At 38.5% G+C, this 22,231-nt stretch overlaps 2 protein-coding genes across 2 annotated transcripts; both read left to right on the plus strand.

Annotated features, from left to right (window-relative positions):
* Nucleotides 1-1,613: 1,613 nt before the first annotated feature.
* LOC308043239 (retinol dehydrogenase 8-like) lies at nucleotides 1,614-7,387 on the plus strand (the record flags this gene model as incomplete). Its single annotated transcript, XM_080349180.1, has 6 exons — nucleotides 1,614-1,722; nucleotides 2,934-3,099; nucleotides 4,343-4,518; nucleotides 4,863-4,956; nucleotides 6,715-6,898; nucleotides 7,154-7,387. Exons 1-6 carry the CDS (start codon nucleotides 1,626-1,628, stop codon nucleotides 7,385-7,387), a joined length of 951 nt encoding a protein of 316 aa, XP_080205306.1. The 5' UTR covers nucleotides 1,614-1,625.
* A 2,035-nt stretch (nucleotides 7,388-9,422) lies between these two features.
* DR1 (down-regulator of transcription 1) lies at nucleotides 9,423-21,126 on the plus strand. Its single transcript, XM_080349183.1, has 3 exons — nucleotides 9,423-10,011; nucleotides 15,608-15,771; nucleotides 19,009-21,126. Exons 1-3 carry the CDS (start codon nucleotides 9,792-9,794, stop codon nucleotides 19,153-19,155), a joined length of 531 nt encoding a protein of 176 aa, XP_080205309.1. The 5' UTR covers nucleotides 9,423-9,791; the 3' UTR covers nucleotides 19,156-21,126.
* Nucleotides 21,127-22,231: the final 1,105 nt, after the last annotated feature.

Raw genomic sequence — 22,231 nt, forward strand, 5'->3', positions numbered from 1 at the left:
GCAGAGGAACAGAATTCAATGTATTGCAATTTAAAGATTAGGCTCCAGTGTTTTGTTAAAAGTGCATCTCAGCCAACAAATGTATCTGTTGTATTTCAGCAGCTCTGCAGGTGGAAGTGTGATCAACTCCTTGGGTAGTAGGTAGGTCTTTCACGGTTTATAGAAACACGTTCCACAAATGCAACTGTTCAGCTTTAGGCAGTTATGCAAAGCCAGGCACACATTTTGCTACCTTTGACAAGGTCAAGATACACTCATCTAAAGTATTCCTGCAGTTTCAGATTATTTATTTTGCTACTACGAAAATTACGATGTAGCAAAAATATACTGTTTACTTACGGAAATAAATATATTGTGTGTTTTAGATCAAGTTATTTGTTTCTCTCCATGATAGTAAACGAAAAACATTAGAACTAGGGTGACCAGTGTAATAATTGAAAAATATTAAACTATGACTTTTTTTCCTCTCTTTAGGTAGATCAATTTGCCTTTAGGCTAGAAATCTATGCATTGAATTTCAGGAAGCTTTTTCTTTTTTTTTTTTAAGCAAAGGAACATGTAAGCCCTTCAAACCAGGATTTCAAGTGGAAAATATAACCAATCTGGAATCACAGTTGCATCATACCACTAGTGGAATTCTACTAACGTAGCATTGCATAAAGCCTCACTTGCTCCTCCTACATGCACTAAATATAAATGTGCATGAGCAGCAAAAGCAATTTGCCTAATATCTGAATCAGCTAAATAGCATTTGCACTAAAATTGTGTATCTCAATGCTAACTTCTCTGGTAGAACTCTGGGGATCAAACCTGATAAATGAATAGAATCATAATTACATTTTCTCATTAATTTTTGATGCTGTCTTGCTATTTTGTTGCTTGTCTGAGAAATTAATGATTCCATCTGTTATACCATTCAAGTAAATTTGTTTGTTTGGATAAGGAGGGGCTTTTTGTTTCCTAATATCATAATTTCAGTTAAATGTTTCTGTAGAGTCCTACTTTTCTTAACTAACTAACCAGTTTACATCTCTGCAAATCCTGTATTGCCTCAACGTGGAGTTATTCAATCTTGGAAAGCATTTTTCTATATATAATGTCATTGCAATTAGCTGAATGCTGTTCAGAAGGCTAATTGCTAATTAAGTTGGTTCTTTTTCTGTCACTCAAGTTGGTTTATAACACAAGAGTGAACACCTTTAGCAGTGGGATCCAACGTTGGGTGCAGTTTATTTTCCATAGACATGAGTGGAGGACTTGACACTGCAGACCAACTGTAATTGGGCCAAGGCTATTCCTGCCAGGAGTATAGAAACTGGTTATTCCACTATTTTAAAAAGTCCATGTAGTTTATAAATGTCTCATTTTAAAGATGAATCAAGTTTCTGTTAAATATAGCCCATGTTGATAATGCAGATTAAAAACTCATGCAGGAGCATGTGCTTGTGTTTTTGTCTAGTTGGAGATTATCCCTTAATCATGTGGGGCCCAGGTGTGCATTTTCAGATCTGTTGACTCAGGAAAGCTGGAGATAGCATTAAAGGCCAATGACATGATACTGGAGCTACATTTAGGTTGTTGCTCCTCTGAACAAGAACTGTTGCTTGAACCACCTTGTGGAAAGAATGGCGAGAAGAAATGTCCTTATCACAGGTTGCTCCTCAGGAATTGGATTTGCCTTAGCTGTAAAAATGGCAAAAGATGAACAGAAAAGATTTAAAGGTAACAATATATCTGTTATTTATCTTTATAAAATACATTCTTCAAGGCAGTACTGCTTTTTCCTCTGTGATCTAATAGGTGTTTGTACTCAGTTTGGTGACTTGTTTCTTGTTAGTTTCCCTTCTCCTACTGTCATGAAAATGCAATACAGTGCAAATATATTGCTTTCTGTAAGCAGATGCTGTTTCTGTACCTGTATTGAAGCTGAACAGCTACTTGAACTGAATAGTTTGCAAAGGAAAAAAAAAGCAAAACCACTAGTATAAAAACAAATAGCTGAAAACGTCTGAGGTATGCTACCTTGGATATACATTCACAGTTGTAGTTAGCTTTGCTTCTGGCTACTAAAATCTTTGTTGAATGAAAGGTACATGCCCATTTGAGGACCAAATAAAAGAATTTAGGAAAACAGTTCTTAAATTTGCAATTTTGTCCTTAAAGTAAGTTTTATTATTCCAGCCCTGTGTAGGCATAACAGGGTGAAAAAAGGGGTTGGGATTTGTCTTTCTGCTGCAAAATGAGAGATTTGCTATGATTTAAAATGGCTGGCAAGGCAAATACAGCAATCTCTGGTAATTCAGTTTCTCACACTCTTACAGTATTTTACTCCTAACTGGATGCAGATTCACAGTCTTCTGGGCCACAGTCTTCTTCAGGCCACAATAATGATAAACTTAATCTCTGTTTTGAGAAGTAGCTTGCAAAAATAGACATTTTTGCAAACCTAAGGAAGCATCTGATCCCAGTTTGTAATAAAATTATGGTTGTTCTGCTAAACATGTTGACGGTGTTTAAAAACAAAACCAACCAACCAAAACCCACCCCCAAAAAAACAAAACCAAAAATAAACAACAAAACACTACATCTAGAATCCAAAATTAGGCTTTAAGTACCTAAAAATTATTTGGTGGCATAACTTGATACTCGTTATTTGAAGTTTTGGTGATAATATTATCTTCATACACTCTATGTTTTTCCTGTGCATAGTGGTTTAATTCTCCTTTTGAATTTCATTAAGGTTTCAGAACAAGACTCCAGGAAATCAGTGGCAATATATATTGAAAATAGATTCTTTCTACCTTAAATTTTGATCTGGGTTCTATCACTGATATTTAAGATATAGATGTAAAAGCAATATTCTTTAATGCTTCTCAGTAAGACTGCCATGGCAAGTTTTACTTCTGATAACTATTGCTTCTGGTGTGTTGCAGTGTATGCCACGATGCGCAATCTGGCCAAGAAGGAGCCACTCGAGGAAGCTGCAGGTCACAGGCTGGGCAAAACCCTCGAAATTAAACAACTGGATGTTTGTGATGAACAGTCTATTAAAACTTGTGTGAATAGTATCCCTGACAGAAGGATTGACGTCCTAGGCAAGTACAGGATGTGCATGCCATGAACAGATAGCAGTTTTCTATTAAACAGCTTTTCAGATGCTCTGGAGAAGTTTCATTAGTGTATTTTTTTAAGGATCAAAGTAATAATAATTATATAGTGTATTCTGCTCAAGATTTTTAAGGCTTCATGCAGACATGAATGCATTAAATCTCATAATGCTTCCATGAAGTAGGGAAGCTTGTTCGCCATGTTCACAAAGGAGAAACTCGATCACAGAGAAGTGTCTTGCATGATACAGTTTGTAGTAAATGTGACAATTTTTGCCTAAATTGGCATCTTCATGTACAAGACTTTCTGCATTATCGATGAAGCGTAGCCCTATGTACAAGGAAGGCAAACCGCATTTGGGAACTGGAACAATGCAAAGAACGTTAAGGGTACTTCCATTTTGTCTTGAGAATTGTACTTTACAAATCATTCAACAAGAAGTGTTTTCAGACTGCTTGGCTAAAAATAAATATTAACGTGTTAGTAAGATGGAAATTGCTTACACCATCAACTATTAAATCTTCTCTAATAGAAAGTTTTGGACCTGCCTTTATTTTGATTAATTATTAAAGCACTGCTTAACAAGCTGCTTCTGCAAACTGTATTATACTCTAATTTGACACACTGTTTGTAGTGCAGAATGCCAGTTCTATCAGTCATTTCCCACTCATAAATATCCAGGAGACAACAATGGAAGTGTGTGGTTTGTTTTTCTTTTGTTTTGTGAGGGTTTTTTGGTTTGTTTTTTTGGTTTTGTTTTTGTTTTACCTTGCAGATGTGAATGTTAACAAAATGAAAAGCAGACCAAAATATGGCCTGGTCCACCAATTTTTGGAATGGAGATTTCTGTTCATTCCTGTGGGTGTTGTTTGTAGTCCCTAATCCTTAACACTGGATTATAAACAAATATAGATAATTCTTGGCTCATTTTCCTGTAATCTTTTTATAATTTAAAGAAAAATTACTAGTCAGGAATAAATCAGTTAAAATGCAAAACATCAGATAATTTAAATTGGATTAAAAGCATAATTAAACATTTTAAAAATGGAAATTTCAAGTGTATTTGCAAAGGTTTAGTGACAGAGTAACATCTTTTAATCCTTTCTTTAAGGATTATTTAAGGATCATTTAATCCTTAATCCTCATTTTACTTTCAAATGCTTTCCAGTAAAGATTGCAAGTTAGTGTTTATGGAGGTTGTGGCTCACTGTTGTTTTCCATTTTGTGCAGTCAGTAATGCTGGAATGGGGCTCATTGGACCTATTGAGTGTCAGACCATTGAGGAAATGAAAACTGTGATGGATACCAACTTCTTTGGACTGGTTCGACTCCTGAAGGAGATTTTGCCTGACATGAAGAGGAGAAAGAGCGGCCATATAGTTATAATAAGCAGTGTTATGGGAATACAAGGCAAGTTGTGAGTTTTTGTTTGTTTGAACTAAGAGTTCAGCATTCAAAATCTAAAGCTTACCTCTTTTTATCTGGAAAAAGTATGAACTAGCACATCTAACTATTGTGCTTTGTAGATTTAACTATAAAAAGCACAGCACTTAGACCTGATTTTTATGTGTCTAGGTAGAATGGTACTACACATCTACTCTCAAGACATTTTAACAACAAAACCTGCCGAGTGCTGATTTTTTTTTTGTTTTAACTCAGATTCTAGTGATTTTTATTGAATTTTTAAGATGTTATTATTTTTATTATCTGGAAAAAAGGGCTTTGTGGCATTACTTTTTTGTTTGTACCCTCAGGTATCTTATTTAATGATGTTTATGCTGCATCTAAGTTTGCTGTGGAAGGATTCTGTGAAAGTTTAGCTATACAAGCACTCAAGTTCAAGCTGCAGTAAGTATTCAGCCACTGGTGTAAACTGTATTTTGGATAGTTTTAAATATATTCAGAGCTAGCAAACAGATTTTTTAAAGCTTGCTGTTATCTAGCAGAAATAGGTTGAGGAACCCATGGAAATGGAACATCACAAAAGGCATAGAAACGTGCAGTTTCTTCACACTACATAAGCAAATAAAAAGATCTAGATGCTAAAATAAACATTTCCTCTTGAACAGTTGAAGGCTGTTTAGCTTTGGATAAAATACAGTTTATGTAACACTTCTGAAAACAGATTCTTGTGTAGACTATCATAGGAATAAAGTTATAATATCAACCTGTAATATTTTCTTTAGAAAGGATAACAAACTTCTTAGGCAATTCACAGATAAAAAAGTTAAAGGGCGCATCATAGAGAGAGACCAAATGGAAATCCATCTAAATGGAACACAGAGTGAGATACCTGTAAGGACAGGAGGTGAGGCGTTCCTGCCTCTGGCAGGGGGATTGGACTAGATGATCTTCTGAGTTCCCTTCCAATCCCAAACATACTGTGATACTGTGAAGGTGGTGTACCTTCTTAATGTTTAAGGCAGTATGTGGGGTCCTGTTCATCATCTGTGGGACTTTGGAGTTTGATTTGTCACATGTATATTTACATTTGTGTAATTCTGCTACTGTTCTTCGTGTGAAGTCCAACAATTGTTAAATATCCATTGCATCTCTGTGTGCATAAGCATTTAGACCTTGTGCTCTGGAAGCAGAGACAGCTGCTGCCATGGGATTTTAGAGACAAAGCAACATCAAAGCTGTGATTTTTGCATACAGTTCTGAAAAGTCTGGAGGAATTTAAAATAAATATGTTGTAATGATACACAAGGATATTCCAGAATTCATAAGATTTCATAAGATACAGAAAAAAAGGGGGTTAAAAAAATGTAGAATGAGAAAAGTTCCAGGGACAGTGTGAGGAGTCATGCAAAAGAAAAGGCTTTAGTTTCAGCAGCCTTTGAGGGGCAATAGCCTGATATACTTCTAAAGAAGAGCCTGATCAGAACTCAAGTCTAAGAAGAGGTCTGATCCTGAAGAGTGTTTTGATAAACACAGTGGCTGGGAGTAATTACTGCCCGAGGAAAAGAACCAGGAAAGAACTGACCAGTATTTGAGTGATTTGCTATAATGTACTAGTGAGCAAAAGAAAGTTTTTCAGATTTGGCAGCAGTCAAAATCTGTTCACCCAGAGCAAAATTCTCTATATTGTGTTTTATTAAAATATTGTAGATGGATCTTGAATTATGTAACACTGACAGCTTGAAAAAGCAAATCCATGTTTGTGTAATTCCTCCCCTCTCTTTCAGCTACTTCTAGTATTATTGTGCGAAAGCTGTAACAAAGAAATCTGTGTAGGATTTTGTCCAGAAAGTCACGAATTTTGTTATAATCCTTTTAGTATTTTTCTTAATATTTGGTAAATTCTTATGGATAAATCATCCTTAGAGTCCACAGCTGTGAGTCAGCAGATAACAACTGCACTCATTTCTGCCATGAACTAAATTACAGCACTTCCCTGAAATGTAAGCTGCGCTGATTTCTACTGCTACATGTGGTTGAGAGGAGTGTGTGGTGTGCATTGCCTTTACAGAATGTACTGTTTAATGTCACTTGTTAACAGGTACTCACAGTGCAACTCTTCAATATTCTTTTCTGAGAAGCTCAGAGAGGTACATTTCCCACGGAGGACAATCAATAACCAGTATAACTTTGATTTTTGAACAGGTTAAGTTTGATTGAACCAGGCCCGGTAGTTACAGAGTTTGAAAGAAAAGTGTTTGAAGATGGAATGAAAATGGATCTTTCAGCTGCAGATGAGGAAACAGCTGAGATGTTTACTAATATTTACCTTAAAAATTACAAACAAATTTTCCAGAGCCTGGGACAAAGTGCTGAAGACGTTGCAGAGGTAACTCATCAAAAATTCTCCATCTTCTTTTTTCTTTTTTGTTTTTCTTCTTTGTAATTTACAATGCAGTGCATGGTTGGTGGGGTTTTTTTGGTAAAAGCATGAGATTTGATAAGATTTAATTAAATGTAAATTACACATACGTACTTCTAGTACTTTATTCTTCCACTTTTCCTCTGCTTAACTGAAAACTAGGTTTTTACTTTATTATTTTGGTAAAGGTTCTTTAATAATTCTATTTCTTGTTCTTGACAGCATACAGTAAAGATAATTCTTGCAGACAACCCACCTTTTCGCCATCAGACCAACACCTTGTATACTCCAATGACAACTCTAAAATACGCAGATCCAAATGGAGATCTACCCATTGATATATTCTACAAAATGGTTTTTCATCATGACAAAATCTTCAGCGCGAGTCTTAACTTTATCAAATTGCTAAGGTGGAGAAGTAGAAAGAGCTTTGACCTGGGAAAACCCTCACAATGAGATTATACAGTGCAAATTGGAGTTACTTCTTGTAGCCACTGATAACATGGTATGTTGTTATTCAAATGCCTTTGCTCTGTAATTTTGAAAAGGCACTCAAGATGTTTATTTGAGCTTAGCTAAGATATTCAGCTCAATGTGTTTATCTTGAACTTCACAGTTTGCAGAACCTTGAAATTAAAATCCTCTAACTATAGGTTTATTCTGTTTAGTGTATGATTTTACAGCAATCTGTTTTCATGGGAGCATGAGCATTGACTGATACTTGCATATACAACATACTTGCATATTCAGTATTAACCCAGTCCCCTTCACTTATTAAAATAAAATACATACCGAGACGGGTACTGTATGTAAATTTAGATACTTAATATAATTTAAATATTTTATCTTTTTACTTATTAGAATAGAATTAGTATAGTCATCTCTCTATTACAATAGCATTCTTATATTCAGAAATCAGGTCTACTTACCAGTCGCTTAAGAGAAAGCCTCATCAATCTTAAAATGTCACAACTAGATTATTTATTATTCATATATATATATATATATGTTATAATACTCTGAATGCTTCCTTCATAGGCAATGGCTACTGGTGTATTACACATAGTGAACAATAAAATATCTTCTTACTGTCTGGGTACTATTTTTTGAAAAAAAAAACCAAAATATTATCAGTAAGAAGTAATTTAAATCCATTAAATGCCTTCAGTGTCTTGAGTGGCTGAAGCTGAGCCACAAGCTCTCCTTTTCCAGGCCATTCTAGCATGAGCAGAAGGTCTTTTCCCTCTCTTTATTCCACCCGAGTCCTACAAGTCAGCTGAGGCCAAGCTGGGGACCTGCGTTTAAGCACTGTTCCTGCACAGCACTCTTGTTCCCTGAGCTCCAGCCTTGCCTCAGCACTGCCCAGTGCCCCAGGCTGCAGTTTCCCAGCACCTTCCAGAAGCAGTCCTGGTTTCACTGGGAAAGCCTGGCTGGAGCTCACTGGGGACACAGGAGTTGGCTTCCTCCTTCCTTCAGTGCTTTTCCACTGAGCCTAAATCTAACGCTGTGCTGGGACTTGCAGTGGCCCTGCCTTGCCTCAAAGGGCCAGCTCAGAGCCAGGCCGCTGCACACGCTTCAGGTAAGGCTGGGCTTACTTTGTAGTCATGACCCTTTGGTGGGGCTCAGGGTGTGGGGGTGCACAGGGACCTCCCTAGGACTGCAGGTTGGGGAGAGCCTGGAGGACAGTGCCCACAGCAGCCCTGGCACACAGCTGGACACCTTCAGAATACAAGAGGCAATGGCCTCAGGTTGCACCAGGGAAGGTTCAGGTGGGATATTAGGAAAAAATTTCTTCACAGAAAGGGTTGTGAAGCAGTAGAACAAGTCATCATCCCTGGAGGTGTTTCAAAGGCACATAGACAAGGTTCTTAGGGACATAGTTTGGTGCTAGAGTTATGTTATGGTTGGAATTGATGATCCTGAGGGTCTCTTCCAACTGCATGTTTCTATAAAATACCCAGCTGGTGCCTGCACCCCAACACCAGTGTGGGGGTGGGGCAGAGGTGCAGCTAGCGGCTGGGCTGCAGATGGGGAGGCAGGAATGAAAGGGCAGCAGAGTGCTGTGGGGCTGAAGCGAGCACGGTCACTCGCCACTTCGGCACCCCAGGGTGCAGCCAGAGACCCCGTTGCTGCCTGCCCAGGGTGGAGGTTTGTCGCGGGGCAGAGCCATCTCAAGAGCAGGACCTGTCAGCAGCTTGGGGTGCAGCTGGCGTCCCCCCTCTGCGTGGCTCGGGTGGGGCTGTCCCTGGGCTACCCTCTCCGGGCACGGGCTGGGTGAGGGCGCAGAAGCGGCCGGTACCGGTGCCGGTACCGAACCGAGGGAGGGCGGCCCGAGCGCCCCGCCCCGCGGCGTCGCCGCAGCCCCGCACGTGGCGCCGCCTCGCAGGCCGAGCGCCGCCAGCGCTTCCGGCGCTCCCCGGGCGGGTGGGGGCTAGGCGGCGGAGGCTTGTTCCGGCTTCCGGCGGAAGCGACGTCGCTCGCAGGTCGAGCCCGTAGCCGGAGCGTTTCCGCCGCGCGGCCGCGCTCCCCGCCGGGCCAGACGCCGCCGGGGCTGAGGGCGCCGCGCCGGGCCGTGTGTCCGTTCGCCGTCCCGCGGGCGGTTCATAAGGCGGCGGCGCTCGCGCCCGAAGGATGCGGCAGAGGCGGCAGTGGCAGACGCCGCGGCCGAGGGAGCCCTGAGCCCGAGCAGCGCTCCCGGCTCTGCGCACCGGCGGCCCGGCCCGCTCGCCCTCCGCAGCGTCGCCTCCCGCGGCCCCGCCCGCCCCTCGCCGGCTCCCCGCGCGCTGGAGCCCCGGGCGGGGGCTGAGGCAGCTCTGAGCGCGGGAGCTGATCGCTTCCCGGGGAGCCGGCGGCAGCCAGGATGGCCTCGTCGTCGGGCAACGACGACGACCTGACCATCCCCAGGGCTGCCATCAACAAGATGATCAAAGAAACGCTCCCCAACGTCCGCGTGGCAAACGATGCCCGGGAGCTGGTGGTCAACTGCTGCACTGAGTTCATCCACCTCATCTCCTCCGAGGCCAACGAGATCTGCAACAAGTCGGAGAAGAAAACCATCTCCCCGGAGCATGTCATACAAGGTAGGCGGTGTGCTCCTGCCCGCTGCGCCGCGGCCCCGGCGGGCTCCGAGCCGCTCCTGCTCTCCTGCCGCTTCTCCCTCGGTGCTGTCGTGTAACTGCACGGCAGACAAAAGGCAGGGTCTTCTGCGGGGCTGGAATAGAAGGCTGTGCTGTCTGGTTGTCAGTCGCATTGCAAGGGAAGGTTGTCTTTGTGTGCTCAGAGCCGCTGCTGAGTGTGCTCAAGACCAGCTCTCGTTTTGCCATTCAGGGAACTCTCTGATATTTCGAGCGAAGTCACCGAATCCATTCGTCTTTGGTACCCGTGAAAACAGGTCTGTTTTTCGAATGGTTCTGCAGGTCTCTTTTACAAATTGCTTTAAGGTCCTGGACTTGTTAAGTGCCTTTCGATTTGGAGAATGACAAAAGAGGTGTGATTGGGTATGTGGGGCCCAGGCTTTTATCCAGGGTCATCCTGTCTGGATCCCGTAAAGAGTGAAATATTTCTCTAGGGCTAACCTTGGAGTCTCATTGTTTAACATTAAGTGTTTGTTTCTATCGTAGAAAACATTTAAATGTGACTTATGCCCTTGCATCTTTTTCTGCTGTTGACTTCCACTTTCTGTTGCTCTCTGCCTCTCATTTGCTTTTCTTTAAATTTTGCCACAAATAAGGAGTTTTGTTACTTCATTGTTAAGTCTGCAACAGGCATCTTTTGTCAGGAGTAATTCACTTTGCTTAAGCAAAGGTTTTTGACACCATTGTCTGCTGGAAGGAAATTTATAGTGGTAATAGTGAAAGAGTACTTTGCTGCCTGGTAGAGATATTAAAAATAGCATCTACAGTAGAGCTAGTTTCAGGGCTGTGATGGTATCAAGTTAGTTTAAAAAGTGTGGGGGTTTTTTTGTTTGTTTGTTTGTTTTTTGTTTGTTTGTTTGTTTCTAATGATTCTCTGACACACACAAAAAGATTTGATTCCTTTGGATTGTATTAACTTGCTCACCAGAAGAGTTTTGAGCGCTTGACTGGATTATGAACAACAAAAGAAAATATGTAGCTTTTACGAGCTCTAATATTAAATAAAATACAGGTAAATCTAGAAGTTTAGCAGAGCAACTCTGTCAAAGAAGCTCAGGATATAAAGAGTAAAACTTGTGCTTGCACATGCAGGCATACTTTGGGTATGTTGCTTTTAAATACATGGATAGTTCCTTCAACTGACCACCCAAGCATTTGGGCTCAGTTCTCATTTCTCATTGGAGCTCACAGAAATAGACACGATCTTTAAGGTTAAGGACAATCAAGAATTCACGTATGAAGATATTTTTTTGCTCAGTAGCTGTGGTCCTTAGAAAAATATTTGACTTATTGCTGCGCTAGGGGTAGCCTGGATCCTCTGGAAAACACACTGAAACCAAAATGTGTGTGTATATACACACACAGGTGCATGTGCATATCATCATCAGATGGTCACAAACAAAGCATTTTGCTGGGTTCTATGTCTTCATATTACCAGATTTTAGAGTGAAGAAAAACTGTTTTCAAATTAGGTGTGTACTTTTAGTCAGTTATTGCTAAGGAGAACTTTGGCAATGTATCCATTTTTGTAATGCTCTGGATGTGGAAGGAGTTGTTTTGGATTTTTTTGCTGTTGTTGTCTTTAGGGAGGTGTGTGTGCTATTAGCTTCCTCCAGATGCTGGTCAGTTGGCAGATGATCACTCTGTGAGTTGTGAGGGTTTAGAACACTAACTTTGGAAACAGTAGTTGTATGTCTACAGGCGTAGCATTTCAGCTTTCATCCATCTTCATACATTCTTGGTCTTGGCTGTGCTAACTGCCTCTCAGTGTAGCTTCATGACAGTGATGCTAACAAATTAAGTGATTGAAGTATGTTTGTTGTGGTCATCCAGGTATCTTTTTCCTTTTGAATGCTTAAACTAGTTAATTTAGAAGTAAAGTGAGACTGATGGCCATTGCATCACACCTGGTCCAGTCTAAACACAGGCTGCTGCCAAGAAGAATCTCTGTAACCTCCCTAGAGATGGATCTCGCAATTGCTGGTCCAACTGACCCTGTTGCTTTTTGAGAATCTAGGAGGAAGTGGAGCTTTCTGTCAGGTGACTTTGCTGACCTGACTGTCCCTGTGAAAAAGAAATTACTGGATTGGAAGCAAGGAGCAGGAAGGGTATTTTGCTGGGAAGGAGGAGGGGAAAGGAGACATTACAGTTGGTGATGCTCAGCCATTGGACTGTATTAGAAGTAATCTGAAACTTGGTCACTGTTTTAGGTGTTTGGCAGCAGTGGTGCTTAAGACGCCTCTCCTTTGCGGCACTGTTAAATGATTGTGTGGCCATGTGCTGAGCTAGAATGTTGCCACTGGGTTATGCTTCAGATGGGTGAAGTGCCTGCCGTGTTTCATTGTGTGGTAGCACAAACACTTGCCTGGCACAGTGCGGTCAGCAGCACAGGGAAAGGAACGGAGAGGTTTCCCGCATCCTGTGAGAGATCTGATGTGGTAGATGTACTCAGACTATGCCAAGCGCTCACTGCTAGTGATAAAACACAAAGCAGCTTCCCTGGAGAGTACCCAAAGGCGTCAAGGCTACATCATACTCATGAGTAGAGATAGTCTCCATGTTTATTGTTGAATCCCACCATCAGGAACCTGAGTGTGAGTCTGGGACTCTAATATGGAAATGAATATCCTTCCACCCTGGAACAGAAAATAGCCTTATTTGATAGGTATGTGAGTTGTGACAAGCAGGCTTTTAACGAGAAATTAAATTTCCATTGAATTCTGAAATTGTTGAGATTTTAAATCACCGTTTTTATAAGTTGATTACTCTGATTACTTCATTTACATAGAACTATTGTGCAGTAAGGTAGTCTGTGGATTGATGGCAAATCCTGTATCTTCTTTTCATGGACTATTAGGTTACTAGCAGTGTTTATGTTAGCATTTAAGGTTAAAAAACCCCAAACAACTGTTAATGTTCGAGATTTTACTTTGCAAGTTGATTTTCTTTGAAAGGAGCATAAAAAGGTAAAACCCGCAGATATTAATGACCTGATTTTATTAAAAAAAATCAAATGTAGAACTAATTATGCTTAGCTGATTAATTGGAGATCTGCACCTTCATGCAGTCTTTAAGAGTGGGAGGAAACTGAGGAAAAGTTGTGATTTGGTGTTTTTAAATATGAGAACTTCCCTTCTTCCTGCCAAAAAAAAGATGCTGTATTTTGGGATTCAGTTGTTTAAATTTCATGTGATCATTCTAATCTCAGTAAGGTACTGAATTTTTGGCGATCTGGTTAGTCATGTAGATTTCAGACTCAAGAAACAGAAAGACTCTGAGTTTTGGTGGAACAGTAGCTCTGCTAAATTAGTGATCGCTTGCCCCACATTTTAGTGCCATGCTGCTGTAAAGGGATTCACAGTCCTTCTGTACAGGTGTTCTATAAAGCTGTGATGTGTTTCAACAAGATAGTACATTTCTGAAGTCGATTCACAGCCAGCAGAATTTTGATGCACTACACCTATGGTGCAGATATGGCTCTTCATAGCTTTATTATGTTGAACAATTGTACAAATCTGTCTTGGTTATATCACAAGTTTTCTTTTGGGTGTGTGTGTGTGTGTATATATATATACATAAGTCTCTACATTTAATACATAATTGGAAGTTCTTTCCATTAGTTTATTTTCTTTTAAGGGCCATTTGAAATTTCTATAAACACACGTCTTGCTGGTGACTTCAGATTGTGCTGTTGTTTATATTCTGATGCAACAGACTGCCAACCCTGATCACTGTGAATGTTCTTTTGATGAACACCTATGTATTTGCTTTATTGGTTTGTCTTAGTGACATTAGACTTGTTGAGTTCTTAAAAAATTAGACTTGGTTAAAAAAATTATGACTTTGGATAGTTCACTGCATATGAGGTTTACCTTTTAAAATGCATTCTTAAATATTTATAGGCTGCTTAGCTAACCAGTTCTGGACCGTGAGACATGGATTTGCCTCCTATCTGCTGAGGCTGGATTAAACAAGTTACTGAACGCTTTTGGTAATTCTGGTAGAAACTGTGAGCTAATTGAAAAAAGTCTTTCCAGTGTCTGCGTGTGGGCTGAGGCTGAACTGACAAACTGTCTCTGTAGTCGTTTGCTTATCTCTAAATCAGTTTCTTTTAACTTTGTTTTTATTAATAATTCATTTTTTGTAAGATTTGCCAAATGTTATCTGTTGAAGGAATGGTGGTCCTGCATGACTAGACAGCTTCCCCATACTGCCCTAGTGAAGACAGCGTATTAATGGTCTTCTTGGGTACAGGTTGGAAGCTGAAACCTTACAGAATGCCTTTGGCTTATTGTGTAGGTGTATGATACAATGGCATGCTGCTGTAATTATGGGTAGGAAAAGGTTGCTTAGAAAATTAATGTTAGAATATAGTCTGAGTTAGTGTAACCAAGAGCTTGTTTATGACAAGTTGTTGATGGCTGTTGTGCAGTTTATTTTACTGCTATTTCTTGAATAGCTTGTGACTTAAGGTTGAAATAAAGTAAGATAAAAGTACAAACAGCTATGATGCTGTAAAGAAAACTGATTTGTGTGAATACTGGAAATGAACCAGGTGTTTTATTAAAATGGGACTTCTTTTCCAATATGATTGACGTTTATGTAATATGTCTGGCATATTCTGTAACAGGTTATGCTGTGGGGTGTGTGTATATGCGGAGGCATGTCGTACTAAATGATGAATAAGGAAACAGAGTGTGCCTTTTGTCACGTGTTCTACCTGGATTTTTATAATCCTTCCTGTTACTCTTATGTTCTTTAAAAAAACTGTTATTTTATGATATAGCTGCATTTCAGATTTCTTTGGGCAAATAAAAGTGCAAGATTTTAGTTTCTGAATATATTTTCATGTGGAGATAAATGAAAGGGTTTCTGTTGAGAAATAAAACAACAAAGAACTCATACATAATTTTATATAAATCTGTATGTGTGAACTCTGCATTTTTAGCTTCTTGGCACTTGAAATATGAATTTAGGTATTAAAAGGCAAATGCTGAAATTCATAGGTCTAAGGTAATATTAATGATCTCTATCTTAATTGAGGGATCTGTGATCATTTTACATGCATCACTTTTGCTCTGTTATAGGTTGCTAATTTACCTTCTACGGAAGACTTGCAACAAAACTGGAAAGATAAAATCCCTGAGAGATTAAAGGTTAACAATCAGATAGGAAGGACTTCTTGGTTAATAAATTATTGATTCTGATATGTAGAAGATGGGGAAAGATGTCTTTTGAAGAATATCTGTCTCTAGCAAAATAGGTCTGAGAGCCCTGAATCCTCTGCAAGTGCACTTATTTGGTTGCATTTGACTAACCTTAATTTTTCTAGCTGAAAACATACATTCTTAAATGGCATAGGAGAAGACACAGGGAAAATAGCTGCCAGATCTTCTTACGAACACAGATTTTTCATCACCAGATAGAAGAGTGATCAAACTTCTTACTACTTTTTTTTTTAATATTTTAAATAAACAAATTGATATCTCTAATCAAAAGTTTTACAAAAGATGAACAATGTGTTTTCTTTTTTTCTTTCTAGCGCTAGAAAGTTTAGGGTTTGGCTCCTATATCAGTGAAGTAAAAGAAGTCTTACAAGAATGCAAAACAGTAGCACTAAAGAGAAGAAAGGCCAGTTCACGCTTGGAGAACCTCGGCATTCCGGAAGAAGAGCTTCTAAGGCAGCAACAGGAATTATTTGCAAAAGTAAGTGAAGCAATACTTGTGCTGATGAGGTTGGGATAATTAATGCTGCAGATATAGTGTCAAAAAGCATTGCACACTTCAAGAAGTGTCTCCTTCCTTGTGAGTTACTGTGGCATCTAAGATGCCATTGACCTTGGCCTGTTTGAACTGGGGAAAGTAAAGTCAACAAGTAAGATGCTGCTACTTGTTACTTCTGTGATTTGACATATGGGACTTCTTATACAAATGAATTTTATATTCTACATTTAAAAAGCATGGGTGTTTGCCACTACTGAGGTATTTCCATTCTACTATAGAGAACACATTAAGAATTACTTGGCTGAGAAAATAAAAGTATGACAGCTGGTGTTCTAGGAAATTACCAGTTTTGATGCATTAAAAAAGTGAAAGTATCCTTTTTGTTTCTGCCATTGCACAAATGTTATTTCTTAGGCTTTGAAAGAAACATTTAATTGTTCAAATTTTCTAATTTGTGCATTCTCATCTTCCTTTACTCTTGGCAAGACTCTGACTGGGTGAATTAATGCATAAATTTTAAAAGCAGCAGTTCAGGCATAGGAAAATCATTTGCCTGTGCGTGCAAACACACACGTGTGCACACATACACATTCTCTCCTTCATCTCAGCCTTCTCCACTCCCTGCTTTCCCAGGTAGTTTGTGACCATCTCCAAGTTTAAGTTACTAAAAGCCAATTTTATTTCTTTATCTTTCTACACCATTTTTCTCTTTACTATTCTCCTAGTTTGACAAGACCACCATTCTCTAATGTGAAAATTATCTTGGATTTCTCTCTCCTCTTAGCCAAGGCATGAGTCTTATTTTCTCAAATTACTCACTTTAGTTTCCTCTGAAAATGTTTATTTAGTTACCTGTTACCCTGTCTGATTCCTGTGACCTTCTCTCCCCTTCGCTATACTTGTATCTTGCCAAAACCTGTTGTTTTTCATGTTACAACATTCCAACTATTTTAATCGTAATTGCACGATGAATTTTAAGGCGTTTAAAATTTCAGCTGTTGTCAGCATGCAGTGAACTAGTTATGGTAAACTTATGTATGCCCAACTTTTATTTGACTGCTATCATTAGAAAGACCAGTATGGCTACTTCTGGATTAAGGGTGAGACTTACAAATAATACTGAGTTTGATACCTGTTCTTTATTTACTATTTTGTTCAAATAACTTGCCATAGTATACAAAATGAAAAAGCAGCAAAGATAAAATGTGTTGAGTACTAGCTCCTGAATAACATTAAAAAAATACTGAAACTATGGCCACCTTCTGTAACTCACACTTTATGTAAGGAATGACCCCTTGAGGTATGTTTTTTTTAAATTCTGTAATACTTTGCCTTAATGTTTAAATTACAGCAATGCATGCAAGTTGAGCAAGATTGTATGAATTACTTTTTTTAAAAAGTCTTTGGTAATATGGAAAATCTTTGCTTAGGTTCAAAGATGGCACTCTCATTTTTCAGAAATACTAGTTGTGATATGCTATTGGAGGTGCTGTAATTATTCTTATAAATAGTTACACAAGTGCATGTTTGTTTCTTTGTGCTAATCTTGTTTATATTCTAGAGCATGACACTAATGCTGACTTCTTGCTGTAGTTCTGAAGTACTTGCCTCTTAATGTTATGAATGTTTGATGTCTGTCGCTAGGATGATGTGAAATACTTGCAGTCAGTGGAATGACTTATCCCAACGTTCATGCATATCTAAAGGTTTCCATGCAAGACAAGGCCCTTAACAGATTTGGGGGTTGTTTTGAAGCTTCTTCACTAAAGTTCATCTGTGCAAGAGATGAGTTAAGGTTACCAGACGCTTATAGAGCTTCTTAGTCAATATGACTCAATTTTTCTTCTCGTTTTCCCTTTTTGAAATGGCTAAGGGATATTGTTATAAATATAGCAGCAAGGGTAGACACTGACAAAACAATCCATCCAGTGTAAAGTGCTGAGCCTCTGATTCCTGGTGCATGGGTTTGTATCACCTGGTTGAATGTACAGTAAACTTAATTGTTATGGGGTCAGTAGGGAGCCCTATTGTTATCTTGTGTGTGCTAAATATTGATGCCTCTCCTATGTGTACAGATACTGCTATCTTCCTTTGTTTAAAACTTTACAATGTCTTAAATTGTTTTCCAACGCTTGTAACTTTGCTGCCACTTGAAGTTTGAAATACTGAAGCGTCTTCATTAAGAAAAGTTTTCTACTACTGTAAAAAGATTTTATTTTAATGCTAGAACAGACTGAGGAAATGTGACATTTCTTATAAGGGAAGATGCCCATTTTTTCACATCACTAAGTAGGTAAAACTGGTTTTGGTTGTTTTCCAAACCATTGTCTTTTGGCATCTTAAGGTTTGCAAAACTGTAAAATTTGTCGATGCTTTGGAAAAAGATAGGAAAATTCAGTGAGTGCAATGGGATTAGAAAGGAAATCGTTAGTGTTTTAGTGAAGACTGTTAAAAGTAGAAAAATAGATTGAAGATTTTTAATCTTATAAACTTTTTCCTAATGTTCACTCAAAGTAGAAGTTTTAACTTCTAACACAATTGCCTAGTATACTGTTGAAATCAACAGGAGTTGCTGAAAAACAAGTGAAAACCCTGGATAGAAAAATGGGAGGTCACCAGTTAAACTATTTAAAATGCTTTGTTAGAACATCTTGTACCTTCTAGTAAAGGACTGTGCCTTCAATCCGCATACCTGAATTTGGGAAGACCTTGCATTGCTTTGCTTTCCAAAGATTGCTTAGCAAAGTAAGATCATGGCTTTACGTTATTGCAATAATGTGTGCCTTTGTAGTACAATTAGATGACTTCATAATTGTGAGTTTTAGTATTTGTAACCAAAAAAGTAAGAATGTTCTCATCTCTGAACTGTGATTAATGTTAAGATCCCTTGAAATAGAACCCTAAAATTTCCATTGCTTTACATCGCTTAATTTTTCCAGTAAGTGGTTCAGCGCAATCCTTACAATGGAGCTTGAGTACACTAGCTCCTGTCTTTTGTTTTTGTAACTGTTAATCCTCAAAATGGTCACTTCTCCAGAGGAAGAGAGAATATAGCTGAACATCTTGGTGTAAATATTTAAGGTACTTCTAGATGTGTTTTTGTATGTATAATTAATAAAAAATATATAAAAGGAATCTGCAGGTGCTTTTAAAGATGACTTGCTCTAGAGGTTGTTCACAAGCTATGTATGGCCTTAACAATTAAATTCATGTCTTTAGGCTAGACAACAGCAAGCAGAACTGGCGCAGCAGGAATGGCTACAGATGCAACAAGCCGCTCAACAGGCACAGCTTGCTGCTGCCTCAGCCAGTGCATCCAATCAGGCAGGATCCTCTCAGGATGAAGATGATGAAGATGATATCTGAAATTCACCAGCTGAGTTTGTCTTTACTAAGAAATATTTTTCCTGCACAATGAAAACAGTGAAATGAATGCTTACCTGTAAGTTTGTATGCATCATGGACTGGCAGTTGGTATTCTAGGGGTGTCTGCTGTTGTGTGCTGTACATGTATAAACTGTCTTTTTTTTGAACTCTTGAAGATTTAAGGTTCAGTATCATATCAACTTTGGATTTTTAATGGTGTATATGGAAATTTTAGATAGCAGTGCGTCATTTATTTGATCAATAAACAGTGTTACAAGAAACAACGAGTTTATAAAATATAGTGAGATTTATACAAGAAGCTCTAAATCCACATTTGCATTTCTTCCCTTTTAACTAAACTATAAAATCTTACTCAGAATTTTTAATTGTTTTTTGGGGCAGTGGTACAGTAGACATAATCTGTTAATGGGAAAAAAGTGGAGTTCAGCATAATAGAGTCTGAATTCTCAGTTCTTTTTAAATGAGGATGTATATGGCAATAAATATTATATGCTCAAATACCACACTTGTTGAAATTTGAAAATGATACATTTTCACCAAGCTAGGAAAAAGTATGTTTAATAGGAGTTGTACAAATTCAGTCATTTTTTTGTATAGGGGTGAAAAAACAAACCCATGGTTTTATTATGGCATCCTTTGACAGTCCTAACTGAAAATTTCACTTCAAAGACCACCTGGTTTGAAGAGCTAGCTCTTCTATTCTTTCACTCCAACTTAATGTTAACTGTTGTTGATGGTATTTTGTAGTCCAGATCTATTCATATTGTTGAAATATAAAGCTGGAACTTGATGAAACAAAACTGTTTTCGTTCCACTGACATAACTGGGAACGATAAAGTATTCAAACATAAGAAGGCAAAAGCCGAAGCTAAGAGCATGCTTACCGTAAAAGAGGGAATTTATTTAACTTTGAGTAGTCCTTGTTGTCAGCATAATGCTAACATTCTCCAGACTAGATTGACACCGAATTACTAAGATACCTTGTTGAAAGATAACACTTTCTTCATTCAGATTTGTTCATAGGTAAGTCCAGGTTTTTGATAAACTATTCCCCAAGAGTGATCAGCAATACACGGAAGAGAAGTGATGTTGTAGTCCTTTTGATAGTTGATTTGAAAATTCTGTTGATTAATGGATGAGCAGCTGTTCTTTGTGTTGAAATAAAGCACAGTAGTGTCCATTGCTGAGTTTTAATGTGTTACTTGAAGTAATACTGGCATATCTTCTGGTACACTAATCTGAGCAGACTAGAAAAGCCACTTGCATGCTGCTGTAGATGATCCCATAGCTCTAACAATGTGGATAGTTGTATTAACCTATGTCCTCAGAAGGTTGCTCTAGTCTGAATTCTTGAGGAGGGCTGCAGCAGTCTGTTTACATACAGCTGCAAACACAAAATGATATGTCCATTTTTACATATAAATCTGAACCAAGTACAATTGGCGTATAGTCAGATCTCAGTCACTTAGTGACTTTTTGATTTAAATTTGAGATTCATTAAGTTGCATATGGAACAAATGTGAACACTTCCTTAAATGCATTAATGTTGTGAAAACTCAGAAAGGTATTTGTTTGAATGTTTAAGTTTAAAAAAAGAAAAACAAAGAAAAAAAACCCTGTCATGGATACTATATGAAAAATGTTAGGCAAGGTTTGACTGAGGAAGTGGTTTTCTGTAAAGGTTTAAGTACCAAAGGTAGAAAATCTAGTCTAGTGATACAATGTTAATGTGCAGTGTTGGCTTTTCTAATTTGTACTGTAACACCTTCACACTTTCTATTTTAAGTGAGTCTTTTCCTTTTAAATAATATTAGGTATATTTTCACACCTTTCTTTTCTGATGCAGAATTCAGGTTAACATTTTACTGCATCTGGTATGTATGGTGTAATATGTTTGGATCCTTGTGACTTTTTTTCGACATTCTTGTGCTTTTTCATATGCTATATTCTTCAAGCAATAAAATTCTGATGTGTTTTTATAAAATTGCTTTTATATTTAATGAATAGTCTGTTTTCTTCATTGCATTTATAAAAAAAGACCAAGTTAAGACTATTTCAACTCTGCTGTTGTTTTGACCCACTGAACACTTCTTGTGACCAAAGTCTTTACAACCTGGGTGCTGTTGGGTGGCATTGCTGTTTACTGGGGTTCTTAATGCTTGTAAACAATATTTCTGGGCTTGACCTGCTCTCTTTCCTCTTGGGAATTGCATTTTATGTGTATGCATTTTTATAACCTGACCTTCTTAATTTGAAAAGCTGGACAAAACCCCTGTAGATCAGGTATAACCTACAGAAATACTTATATTTTAACAAAGTGAAAGACCACTGGCAGAAGCTGGGAAATAAGAATATATGTTAGTCTCCCGTTGAATTAATTTCATGTCGATAGTCTTGTGCAGAGAACACTTGACTTATTCAGCCATTCCGCCTCAAGTATGACAACTCTGGCAGTTGCAGGGGGAGAATCTTCACACTGAGCTTTCAGCGAACTAAGAATTTTGTGTTACTTTCCTATTGTGCTTCCATGTACTTGCTGTTCAGTGAAGACGGGATTTCTGAATTTGTGGTACCACTGACTTTTTATGGTACACCAGATACGTGTAAAGTTTGGTTGGTGAACTGTATTGTTACTTTGTCTCAGGAGAAACATGTGAGGATGTGTCTGTTTCTTGAATACTGAGTTGATGAGATGGTCTGTGGCTTTCCCCTAATTATTCCGACAGTCTGTTTCAGAGTGCTTTCACTAAGTGACTTCCTTGCAAAATCTTTCTTTTGTTACTTTAATAAAGCGTATGTCTGCATGACATTGTGGATAATGAATATAGTGGTATTTACTACACTGAGGTACTTTTAAAGGAGGGGTCTTAAGGATCCTAGATGTCAAATACTTAAAATGATATTTGAATTTTACTGCTTAAGTGTGGCTAGTTGAGTTTGGTATTGAAACACTGGAAAGTAATTTCTGCAAGATCGGAAAATGTCTCCAGTAGCCACAATTACAAATGGTGCTCTTCAGATTTTGTAAAAGTACCTCCATTAAGGAGGACTCTAC

This window comes from Nesoenas mayeri, assembly GCF_963082525.1.
Source record: "Nesoenas mayeri genome assembly, chromosome: 8".
Classification (NCBI taxonomy): domain Eukaryota; kingdom Metazoa; phylum Chordata; class Aves; order Columbiformes; family Columbidae; genus Nesoenas; species Nesoenas mayeri.